The following is a 12778-nucleotide window of genomic DNA, read 5'->3' on the forward strand; positions in this document are numbered from 1 at the left end:
GAACCGCTGCTCTATGAGACAGGTATCATTAAATGCACTTTACAGAGAAATTAAGCCTCAGACACGTCTAGGTAATTTGCTCCAAATCTAATAGCCAGTGACAAAGCACTGCCTCCCACCCAGAACTTCCTGTTCCAAATTCACAATTTCCACTCCTCAGACTCTGATTAAGCTGGTCATCCTAACAGCAAGGAATTTATGCCACTCCTAAGACGAGGCTGCACTCTGAGACACCAGGGGAAAGGAGTTGCGAAACGCCCTCCTTAATTCTTGGAATTAATTCTTCGCTGTGCGAGTTTAATCCTCGAGGAGAGTCCTGAGGCCGAAAGGGCAGGGCGGGCCGCGCTAGCTGACGTAAATCTCCCCAACAGGCTCCCGGAAGCACGGCGCCCCGGGCAAACGCCTTCCCGGGCTTGATCCTCTCAGGAGCTGGTGTCACCCAGCGGCGCACTCAGCCTCGAAGACCGTGCTGCCCACGGCTGGGCTGCCCTTCTCTGCTCTCCCACTCCGCGCGCCTGGGGCCTAAAAATACCTCTCGGGTGGAACCTCCCTAAACAAGTCCTCGGCCTTTTTTTTTTTTAACACCCTCACCACTTAGACACACATAAATCACAGCCCTGGCCTGCTGTCGGCTCAGCGGGTGACATGCCGCTGCAAGTGGCGACGAACGCAGCCCCTTCCATAGACCTGAACGTCTCCCCCCGCCCCTCCCCCGCATTCGGCGCAAACGGTCAGTCGTGAGGAACGCCCGAGCAACTCGAAGACGGTGTCGGACGTTGGAAAGACAGTCTAGGAATCTCCGTTTTTCCATCCCAGGCTAACTTAAGCCTGGGACTCTTCAAAGCCCTGTCCTGTGACAATCACAAGGCTTTTCTCCGCCCCGTCGATGACGGAAAACTCGTGACTGGAACCTGAGCGCCGGGCGAACGCAGAGGAGCCGGAGGGGCGGAGCTACAAGCCTAGACCTCGAGGAAGCCCCCGACGGGCGGCGCGTGCGCAGTCTCTCGCCGCGGGACCTCCTTCCCGCCGCTGAGACTAGGAAGCGGGACGCCAAATCTGTCCCCGCGCAGCCGCCGCCGCCGGGTGCCGAGCGGGGCGGCCGCCCTCTCCGAGGCGCGCCTGCGCACGTCCCCACGCACGCTCCGGCGTACGGCGGCGGCCAGGGGTCGCGAGCCGGTGGAGGACCCGCGCACGGAGGAGCCCGGGGAGTCGGCGCCTCTTCCCTCCCTCTCCCATTCCCCTCCCCGCTCCCTCTCCCCCCCTCCCCAAGAATGTTCCGCTACGAGGTGAGCCGCCGCGACCGGAAGTGACCCCTCCCTCGGTCCCGCACGAGCCCAGCTCTCTTTCAGTCTCTCTCTCACGCGCGTCGGTCCCGCGCTCTGGGGAGGAGGGAGCGGCCGGGGGAACCCGCGGGACCCCGCGGAAGGCGTCGGTTTGGGGTCGCGGGTTTCAGCCGCGGGTGGAGAGCCAGCTTTGGGGAGGGGGGGGCGGGACCGCCCTGTCGGTGGCCGGCGGAGAGAGCTGACCTCTGTGTTGGGCTGGGGCGGGCCGGTGAAGTACCGTGACCACACAGTCCCCCGCCCCCGCCTCGGAGGAGCGCCGAGTAGAGAGCCTTGCACCCGCAGCCGGTGATTCCTGTGGAGGACTCACTCGGGAAAGGCCAGAGACGCGTTTCCCGCCCTGGACACGGAAGCGTCTCCCCCTCACAAACGGGCGATCGTCAGGTCCCGGGGGCCCGGACTTGCCTTCTGACTGGGGCCGAGGACTGTTGACTGAAGAGGACTGGGGGTTGGGGAGGGGCGTGTCCCGCAGGAGTTCCTTGGGGGCGAGCGGACGGAGACGTGGGCTGGGGGAAGGTCCCGGGAATGCAGGACCAGTCGAGAGTCTTGGCGCTGTCGCTAACTCGCCGTGTGACCTCTAGCGACTCCTGATGCCTTGGACAGGGTTTCTGGGACTTGTAGAACTGACAGGGTTGGTCTAGGTGATCCCTAAGAGTCTCTCCAATTTGAGAAGCAGTGATTTGGTTCAGTAGACTTTCGTGATTTGCGAGTGCTTGGAGAAGTTGCCTCTCATGTGGAGGCAGTCGCTTGCTTGTTTCGTGTTGAGTTTGGGAGGACTTAAGATGGGTAGACTGGCCCTTGAACCTAACTTTTCGTTTGGGAACAGCCTCGCTGAGAGGTGGTCAGTCAAGGTATATCAGAAATGTGCCTGCAGAGAGAGTGGATTTCCGACCCTGAGTCTTTGAAAACTGTGGACACATAGACCTTCTATTTGATAGGAATAAGCGATGAGATACAGTAGGCAAAATTCCCAAGAAAACTTGGAAAATTAATCAGTTGAAAAGTGAAATGAAGGGGGAGGGAAGGGAGTGTTTAGAACACACCTAGGTTGTTATGGTGATATCTAGCATTGTTTAGCGGTATCCCGTGTTTGTCTAAAACTTTGCCTCCTTTGAGCCTCACAACACCTCTGAAGGAGATGGTATTGTCCCTGCATTACCACTTAAAGAGACTGTGGTTTAAAGTCTAACACAGCCTGAGACACAATAGGTGCTCAGGAGGTATTGAATGAATTAATCAGAAGGGGTGTGGCTTGTCCAGGTTGGCATCGCTTGTAGGAGTAGAGACTGAGCTTGAACTTGTCACATCACAGTTTTTCAAGAGTTCACTGTGATTGAAAACTTAGCTTTCTCTTTTACCACGGAGTTTGAGCCTATAGGAAAACAAAATGTGTGAAGGAAAATGGAGAGAAAGCTTAATAGTTGAGAACATGACATGAACATGGGAAAGATGAGAATTTCAGTGAAAAATAACTCAGGCAAAAAAAGTGTTCATTTTCAGTTGTCATTGTAACAAGTGATGGAAAGGAAGTTGCAGGCCTAATTTCTTGGTTGCATGAGGAAATGCTATTATTAGAGCCTTGATAAATAGAGAAATGGAAGTTTGGGGGAAGAGGTTAAATAAATAGGAAAGGGAAGCTGAAAGAAAAGGTACTGAATCTTCCAGTGTCAGGGAAATTGGGGGATAGAAAAAATGCCGTCTGTACAGAAAGTCATAATGAAGCTATTGTGTAGATTGGTAAGGTAAGAACATTTTTAGAACATTTTGAAAATGAGGTTGTGAACTTCCTGAATACCTAATCTTTTTTTCTCTCTCTTTTTTTTTTTTTTTAAGTCTTTGGAGGATTGTCCTCTGGATGAAGATGAAGATGCATTTCAGGGCCTGGGAGAGGAGGACGAAGAGATTGATCAATTCAATGATGATACATTTGGGTCAGGTGCAGTTGGTAAGTGACAGCTTTCTTTTATAATGTCTCGGTCTCCTGCTCTTTTCAAATGCTGTCTTTTATCAGCATTGATACTTTTGTCTTAGCAGGAATATCCTCATTCACAGAGTTGGCAGACTTCTATTCTTCACTCCAAGCATCTACCGTGCTCCTCTGGGCTTCTGTTTGCCTCACTTACAAAACCAGGTGTTTTTCTAAGCCGTGTCCCTCCCAGCTTTATGATCTGTGGCCCTCAGTTGACACTATGAGAAAATCAAGTGATTAGAGAAGTACACATTTTATAAAGGCTGAAAATAATCCTGCTGCTAAGTCACTTCAGTCGTGTCCGACTCTATGCGACCCCGTAGACGGCAGCCCACCAGGCTCCCCCGTCCCTGGGATTCTCCAGGCGAGAACACTAGAGTGGCTTGCCATTTCCTTCTCCAGAAAATAATCCTAGAAGAAGTAAATATTTATTTGTGGAACATACAACTTAACTAGTGGACTAGGAGAAAACTCAGGTTCTGATATGTATGTTTTAAAATTTAGTTGATCAATAGTATATAGCATGATCCTCTGTTGTACTGTAGTATATTCAGTTAAATAGAGGTTTTGATTCCAAGAATTTTGGTGATAGAAAGTCTTCATAAATTAGAAAAGTGCTGTGTACAAATGAGATTTTCTCATCCCTGGAGATAGATAATATTTCAGGAATTGGAAGAGGTTAAAAAATTAAAGAGCCAAACTAAACTAGAGGTCACGGTTATAATTACTGAGATGAGAAATTTAGGGGGCAAGTTTATATGATAAAGTTTGAAATTTGAGGTTCTAGAACAAGCATACTAATAAGTTAAAATTAAACTGCACTTAAAAGATGAATAGGTGAGGGAATTCCCTAGTGGTCCAGTGCTTAAGGCTGAACTCTCGCTGCCAAGGGCCCCGGTTCCATTTCTGGTTGGAGAACTAAGATCCAGCATGTGCGAGGCCAAAGAGAGAGAGGGAGATGCGGCTATCTTTGCTTTGATGGCGTTGAAAAACGACAGTGACCGCATTTACACTGGGATGTGTGAATGTGTGGAGTTTCTTTGAACTCTGTCTAAGCAACAAATATTCAAACTTAAGTAATAAGGAAGAAGAAAAGGAAACTTATCAGTATTGAGTAACCCCAAAATGTTGAATATCAAAAACAAAGGAGGTCTTTAAAAACGTCGTATTGGTTACTGGTTTTGCAGTGACCTAAATGACTTGTTTGTTTAAGCTTAGACCGAGTTAACTGGCAAAAATGAAAAAATGTTCTCTGTTCAGTCAGGGTTTAGAGAATTCACTGGAGAGCTAAAACTGCCACTTTTGGGAGCAGGAAGAGAAGTATTTAAGGTGGAAGCAAGGCTCATTACAAAAGGGAACTGAAGACCTTTTGGATTCCAGCCGTAGTTTAAGGGAAGACCTCGTCCCAGAGGATGATCTAAGATGCTGTTCTTTCTCCAGGGAGATCACAGGGAAGGAGGGGAAGAACAGAGAATGGCGGGAGCAGGGGGCTGATGGAAATTGCAGATTATATTTGAAACTTTAGTAAAAACCTATAGAATACAATAAAGCTCCAAACAAGTGTGTGCTTGCTTCTGGAACTCTTTCTCTCTTAAAATAGTGTACCGAATGTTACCATTTTGTAGCAAATTCGTCTGTATTAAAATGAAATATATTAAGACAGGACATAGCAAATGTCCTCAGTTTTGAACCTGGACTGGAGAGAAATAGTCTTGCCTTCTCCCTGACTTCCAGAGTGCTCGACAGTCTTTTTTTTTCTGAGTTTCTCCCAAGATAAGGAAAGTATTGCCCTAAAAGAATTTTAAAGTATGCAGAATTGTATTTTATGGGATGGAAAAGCAAAAAGTGCACACACATTGAAAAAGCCCCTAGGGTTACACAGTAAAAGAACAGGTGGTAAAAAGGTAAGAGCGGCGAAATCGCATGTGGATAGGGCAGCCCGTTTCTGTACCCTGAGGCACAAGGATGGTTAAGGACTTCTTGGTCTACAGAGTCTGTAGTTGAGAAAAGATTTCTAAATGTGAGCCCTTAACATTGAGACAATTGTAAGGTTAAAATCCTAGTTCCTCCTAACACCTTGATATAAATAGTATACAGATTTATAAAAAGAACATTTCTAAGTCCACCTGTGACTTGTTTAATGTACTTCCACAGATGAGTAGAGAATTTAAACAAGGAGGTAGAATGTTAGACCTATGACATATGTTTTGACTTGATGGTTTTTAACTCAAGGAGTGAGTGTCTTGAGTAATACCTGTTAATACAGTAGTTATTTTAAGTCACTGGCTACAAATGCTCTGATGTCACCTTTCCGTAAGAAACTAGTCAGTGTCTTTGCATGGAAAAAAATATTTGCGTCATCTTTGAGCAATAAATGGGCCATAGTAACCTCAACTCATTCTCTAAAAACGAAAGCTTACACTTCCAAGGTACTTATTAGATGCTCGGGACCATTCTAAATGTTTTACATATATTATCAATCCTGATAGCAATCTTATGAGGTAGGTACTATTATTATCGTCATTTTAGCCAATGAAGAAGGAAAGTGTCAGAGAGGTTAAGTAACTATAAATACAATCAGTGTAAACTACAAGTTATGTTTAACAGTATTTGGGGAATCCTTGGAAATCTTCTGCCTCCACGTGGAAGGATCCTCATTGTTTCTTCCTCCTTTTTACTGATAACTGCTGAAATCTTTAGAGACTGAGATTGCTCTAAAGTTAAATTAACTCTACTTCTTTTTATTTTGTTTTTATTCAGATATATCCCAGAGACAGATTTGAAGGGAATTGCCACAACAAGTACGTGTTTATAAAAGCAGACAGGATTTTAGTAACTCACATCTGGGTATAGGTTAATTTTTTTTAACATTTGTATTTATTTGGCTGTACTGAGTCTTAGTTGCATCACATGAGAATCTTCACTGTGGCATGTGGGATCTAGTTCCCTGACCAGGGGTTGAACCGGGGCTCTCTGCACTGGGAGCACAGTGTTAGCCATCAGATCACCAGGGAAGTCCCAGAGTATAGGTTATAGTTAAAGGAAAATAGGTATCTCTTTCCCTTCATTTCTCTTGTTGTTTTCCCCTACCCTTTATCATTTTGGCGAGTGTGGGTTGAGGTCAAACAAACAAAGGCATGTTTAAGTAACTATATTTTTCAGTCATTCAAAGAAGATACAGAGTGAAGTGTCTTTTTACACCAAGGCCATGTGTGGCCTCTGACGTTGCTTCAGGTGATTTTTCACAAAACAGGAAATACATAAAATGATGATGATGGTGTTTTGTGGCATAGATTTCTTTACTTACATGTTTGAAAAAGTAACAATTCACAACAGAGCCTTTCTTACAGAATATGGCTACTAATCAGTGTTTTTTAAATTAATTACTAAGGACAAATAGATAATCGTCTTTGATGAGACATATAGTAAAGCTTCCCTGGTAGCTCAAATGGTAAAGTGTCTGCCTACAATGCGGGAGACCCAGGTTCGATCCCTGGGTCGGGAAGATCCCCTGAAGAAGGAAATGGCAACCCACTCCAGTAATCTTGCCTGGAAAATCCCATTGACCGAGGAGCCTGGTAGGCTACAGTCCGTGGAGTCGCAAAGAGTCGGACATGACTGAGCGACTTCACTTCACTTCATAGAAAAGTTAGTAAATAGGATTATGAGAAGTGAATGGAAACTCTTCTACATTAGAATTAATCCATTAACAAATCAGTTTCTTAAATTTGGGTAATAAATGTTTTTAAAACATCCCATAATTAGGGATCATAGACTCTTTTTTTTTTTCCCCTTTTTTTTGGCATTGTTGAGTCAATAAGGTTGGAAAAAGCAGTTGGTCCTTCAGAGCATCCTAGCTTACTCTTCTTTAGCAAAGATGACACCAAGTATTAATGTCACAGTTGATTTTTGATTATGCTATTCCTTGTTTTTTTTTAATAACTGATAATTTAGTACTCTAAATTTTCATCTAAACTAGATTTTTCCCTTACTGTACATAGTACATTCAGATCTATCACAGCCCTCCAAGACTAGACAGTGGTTCTGATCGTATCAGATATCCTACTTTGTGTTTCTACTTTTAAAAATTTAACATTCCTGAAGAATTGTGGGGAAGTTTTGCTGAGTTACATATTTGTATAATGTTTAAAATTTTTTTTTAGCAAACATGTATTTGTAAACAGGAAAAAAGAGTAAAGATACTTTTAACAAGTTCCATATGAAAGTCTAAATCTTTTTTTGAAGTAGCTACCATTTATTACACCCTTAGTATATACCAGACACTTTTTTTTTCTTTGCATGTTGTTTCCAGTCCTTCTCCTTTCTTTAAATGAGATATATAGAAAAATAAAATGGGGAGGATTGTCATTAAGGACAGTTCTTCAGAATTCTGTGTTGTGATGTTAGTTATAAAGAGAATTACCTATTGTCTGTGTTGGATTTGCAGAACATATAAAACTAAAATAAGAATAAAAATATGTATCGAATGCAAGAGAATACATGGGGTTTTGGTGGGTTAGATGAGGCAAAGGTAAGAATTGAAATGAAAAGATTATTTAGAGAAAGCTTCAGTGAGGAGGGAAAGAAAGGTGTCTGAATTTGAATGCTAAAGGTGAAATAGTAGCGCTTTTATGATGGAGGTAGAAGGGAATGATGAGTGATGTGGTTAAGGAGCCTGGAATGAAAGAGGTGATGGAGATGAGGTCTAGTTCTGGAGAAGCTGATAAAGGCTTCTGTAGATTTTCATCTGTGAAATAATCCTCTGTCAGCATAAACAATGAGAAAATAACCTAGGATCAGTGATACAGACTCCATAGTAGTGTACAGAAACGGAGACAGTTAAAGAAGAGAGCTGAGCCTCACCTTTCCCCTGACGTACTGCAGTAGCCTGCTAACAGACCTCCATTCTTCCCGTAGTGCGACCCCCTTCTCCCCAAATCTGTTTTCAGCACAGCAACCAGATCAATTCTTTCAGCAAGCCCAGCCACATCCTGACTTCTCGGGGTCCCATTTCAGAGCAGCTCTAAAGGACCCCCGAGAGCTCCCCCCAATCCACGCCAACCTCATTTTTCTTCTCCCTTCACCCGTGTTCGTTCCAGTCCAAACGCAGTCCTTGCTGCTTCTGAAAATTGTCAGTCTCTCATTTTAAGTCCTCTATACTGACCATCCTTTGCCTGAGACACGCTTCCCCTAGATATCCACGTGGCTAACTTTTTAACTCTTGAATTTTTGCTCAAATGTCACTTCCCTTGTCTGTTTCTTACGGTGATGTATGCCATGCACCTAGAACAGTGTTTGTCACATGATAGATGCTCAAAACACACTAACTGGATGAAAGGAATGGATTTAAAAGCTTGTAAAGAAGATGACAGTTATCTAAGAGAAAGTCGTATGCTAGCATGAGTTTTTGCCTAAAATGTCACAGAATCTCAAAGCCACAGGTTGTAGTACACATATATATCACCAATTTAGAAATCAGTTTCAGAATATAATCTAGATGCCATTGCTAATGTATTAATCTGTTACTCTAAAAGTTTGAATTTTATTCCTGATAGGATGTTTGTTCTCAATAGTGAGAAGCCCACTTTAAATGTGCCCCCTTAATTTAAATCTTATTTCATGCGTCTAGGTGGAAATTTAACTTCCCACCTGTCTTCTGGAGTTGGAATTGTTTATTTGGTTAACAGAAGAATTTCATGAAACTTTTTATTCCAATATGAACTCTGTTTCTTTTTCTGATTTCCTCATAGATGATGATTGGCAGGAAGCACATGAGCGCCTGGCTGAACTGGAAGAGAAGCTACCTGCAGCAGTTAATGAACAAAGCGGCAATGGAGAAAGGGATGAGATGGACTTGTTGGGTGACCATGAGGAGAATCTGGCAGAGAGGCTCAGCAAGATGGTGATTGAAAATGAACTTGAAGACCCAGCTATCATGAGGGCGGTACAGACCAGGCCCGTGTTGCAAGTAAGTGGCTGTGAGGTGATTTACCATACTGAGAGAATTACACATGCCATAGAAATTTGGTGATATTATTCCTTATGATAGCAGTTCTAGAGATGAAGTTGGGGTATAAGGTATTTTCTAGAATGCTGTAGTTTCTTTATCCTCAACAGTTGCAGCTCTTTGAGAGCTTTGTTCACTACAAACTGGTAAGTTCCCCAGAGAGCCTGCACTGTTCCACACTTTGTATGTGTTTTCCTTTCTTGCTAGCCCCAACCAGGAAGTCTCAATTCCAGCATCTGGGATGGATCTGAAGTTCTGAGGCGAATCCGAGGACCACTGCTTGCTCAGGTATTAAACGTTTTCTCATTATATAAAATTCCTAGCATCCGCAGCCTGGCTCCTGTTATTGCCCTTCCCTTACTGGAGTGATGTATAGATGTATGTTCTCTGCTGGCCTCGTGTTGGTCACATCGTCCAGCAGCCATAGCTGAACCTCAGACTCCATGGTAATGCTCACTTGATTGTGCTTTCCTTTGAAATGGTTGAAAGGGAGCCATTGGAACATGAAAATTTTGGCAGCTTATGATCTCAATTTCAATTAAAGTCATTTTAGGGGCTTCCCAGGTGACGCTAGTGATAAAGAATCTGCCTGCAGTGCAAGAGTTGCAAGAGACACGGGTTCTATCCCTGGGCCGGGAAGATCCCCTGGAGTAGGAAATGGGAATTCGCTCCAGTATTCTTGCCTGGAATACACGGACAGAGGAACCTGGCGGGCTACAGTCTGTAGGGCTGCAGAGAGTTGGACACGACCAAGCGACTGAACGCACACAACACACACACACAGTCATTTTTAGGCACAACTGTCAGGACAGAGCAGACCGATGTTGGCCAGTGGTTGAGGGTGACGGGAGAGGTGACTGCAAATGGGCAGCGCTGAGGCAGTTTGGGGAGTGACAGAACTGCTGAGTCTTGATTTTGGCGGCAGGTCCGTGACTCTGCATTTATCAGAATTTAGTCCTATACGCCACAGAGGGTAAATTTTATTGGATGTGAAATAAAACTAAATAAAAATTTAAAAAATAATTTCTCAAGGTATTGGGCGTCTGTAAAGGTGATGAAGAGATTTCAAGCTAGCTAATTTTTTTAACACTACTTCCTCAATTAGGAAATGCCTACAGTGTCTGTGTTAGAATATGCCTTGCCTCAGAGGCCCCCCCAGGGCCCAGAAGACGATCGGGACCTTTCCGAGCGCGCATTACCAAGGCGGTCCACCTCGCCTGTCATTGGGAGTCCTCCTGTTAGAGCTGTCCCCATAGGCACCCCACCTAAGCAGATGGCTGTGCCCAGCTTCAACCAGCAGGTACCTCTCCTCAACAGGCACTCAGCCCAGGATACTGGGAATCTGGGCAAAACTCTTTGGGAAATGTGCTACTGGGAGGAGGGTGGAAGTGTGGGGTAGGCATTAGATTAGAAAGAAAAATAGCCGATTAGAGGAGAAGTTAGCACAAACAAGAGACACATTCCCCAATGCCCTTTGCTGGTGCTGCTCCTGTTGCTGCTGCCTTTTAATTGGGGGAGAAAAAGGGTAGTTAACCACATTTAGTGTAAATATCCGTTTTAAAGTGTTTTACTGGCTGCCCAAAACCTTGGCAGAGAGGTAGCTGAAAGCTGGGGGGAGTGGGGACACACAGCATTGTCCACATCCCTTTTTACCTTTAAGATATCCCTGCTTTCCCTAGAGCCTGTGCAGTCCTGTTCCATAGACTTCCCTCCACCTGAAACCAGCAGCTGGAAAGGAAGGCCAATGTGGAAGGTATGGGGGGAGGGTGGTGTTGGTATGGCCTAGTTAGGCTCAATATCCTCTGAAATGGTGGAGTCACAGTGGACACAAAAGAGCTGAGCATGGCGGCCATATCACAGGGGCTTCAGAATAGGACTTAGTTAATCCTCCAGCTTTCTTATTCCATCTCCCTCACTGCTACCAAAACATATCCTCTTGGAGAGAATTTGCAAGTCAGAGTATCTGCTGGTACCTCCCTCAGATAGCATGGAAGGGTGGGGATAACTGGAGAATTAGCTAAATCTTCCTCAGTTAAAAAGTGGCACGTTGCTTGATATTTGTGAGAGGAAGTGACCGAAGGTTCTACACGTGGACCAAAGCCATAGCAGTTTGCTTAGAAGTAGGGCTTCGCATTGAGTTCTGTGTCTCTGCCAGTACTCGAGGGGAGGGGGTACAGGTGGAGGGAAAACTGGCTTCACTGAGTGCAGTTGTATGTGTGCTTGTCCTTGTAGATTCTGTGTCCAAAGCCTGTCCACGTTCGGCCCCCAATGCCGCCACGGTATCCTGCTCCCTATGGTGAGAGGATGTCTCCAAACCAGCTCTGCAGTGTCCCGGTATGCCGCTCTGCAGCCTAGTGAAGACGTGCAGTGTGTGTTTTCTGATCAGTGCCTGGTGTATCGATACCTCCTAAATGATACATGTTTTTCATAATCTCCATACTTGAATTTCTGGATCTTAAGAGTACCCAGGTCAGGAAACATGGTTCATTGTGTTCAGCTATTTCTTACCTCAACTCATTTCATATCTTTAAAGATCTAAACTTGATATGATCTGGTTTCGTGCTGTTACAGTCCTTCGTTCTCCTGCTTCCTTTTCCCATTACATAATCCTAGTGGTTCGTAACTCCTAGCGTCACTCTCTCTCACGTCCCTTCAGTGGACAGCTCAGCTCTACCCTTTGGGAGTTTTCCTGTCCATGTCTATTCTGCGTTTCTAGTGCGTTCCCCTGTTATTTCTCTGTTTTTATGGTATGACTCTAATGTTTTTGTTTCCTTTTTTTTTTTTTTTAGAACTCCTCCCTGCTGGGCCACCCTTTTCCCCCTAGCGTCCCTCCTGTCCTCAGCCCCCTCCAGAGAGCACAGCTTCTTGGAGGAGCACAGGTAAGCGTAGGATTAGCTCAGCCCGTAAAGAGCTCACCTAACTTTCCTAGCGTTCACTAGCTCACATCCCCCCCGCCTTTTTTTTATTCTCGCTACTAATCAATTCCTACTGCCTCTTCTTTCTTCCCCCCATTACTTTCTCAAGCAAAGTTATTGATGGAAACAGTATTCACTGTTCTGTGGATGAAAGTAAGGGGACCTGCCAATCAACTAAATCCAAGATCTTGTTCTTCTTGCAGCTACAGCCTGGACGGATGTCTCCCAGCCAGTTTGCACGGGTCCCTGGATTCGTGGGCAGCCCACTTGCCGCCATGAATCCCAAGCTGTTGCAAGGGCGAATTGGGCAGATGCTCCCCCCGGCGCCAGGCTTCCGCGCCTTCTTCAGCGCCCCACCCCCCACTACACCGCCCCCTCCGCAGCAGCACCCCCCTGGCCCAGGACCCCACCTGCAAAACCTAAGGTATACAGAGAAGTGTGACTGTCTGTCCCTGGTCCGCTGAGTCTCTTGATTGTTGACGTTTAGTGATAGAAGGTAGCAGTCTCCTTGCTATTTTCAAATGATGTATTTTGAGCTGTTATTTGA

At 45.2% G+C, this 12778-nt stretch overlaps 1 protein-coding gene across 7 annotated transcripts in view; it reads left to right on the forward strand.

Annotated features, from left to right (window-relative positions):
* Positions 1-674: 674 nt before the first annotated feature.
* Positions 675-12778, forward strand: part of PATL1 (PAT1 homolog 1, processing body mRNA decay factor) — a 36125-nt gene continuing 24021 nt past the window's right edge. For 2 of the 7 annotated variants that reach the window (XM_070383267.1, XM_070383268.1), the window contains exons 1-8: positions 1345-3077; positions 3174-3285; positions 9060-9277; positions 9524-9604; positions 10422-10616; positions 11549-11650; positions 12106-12195; positions 12435-12655. In XM_070383267.1, coding sequence (XP_070239368.1) covers positions 3033-3077; positions 3174-3285; positions 9060-9277; positions 9524-9604; positions 10422-10616; positions 11549-11650; positions 12106-12195; positions 12435-12655 — 1064 coding nt within the window. In that variant the 5' untranslated portion in view covers positions 1345-3032. Of the gene's footprint in view, positions 1287-1344; positions 3286-6069; positions 6111-9059; positions 9278-9523; positions 9605-10421; positions 10617-11548; positions 11651-12105; positions 12196-12434; positions 12656-12778 lie in introns of those variants that run through there. The other 5 variants (XR_011466994.1, XM_070383266.1, XM_005906426.3 and 2 more) reach the window with 4 other exon arrangements.

The sequence above is a fragment of the Bos mutus genome, chromosome 15, assembly GCF_027580195.1.
Source record: "Bos mutus isolate GX-2022 chromosome 15, NWIPB_WYAK_1.1, whole genome shotgun sequence".
In the NCBI taxonomy this organism is placed as follows: Eukaryota; Metazoa; Chordata; class Mammalia; order Artiodactyla; family Bovidae; genus Bos; species Bos mutus.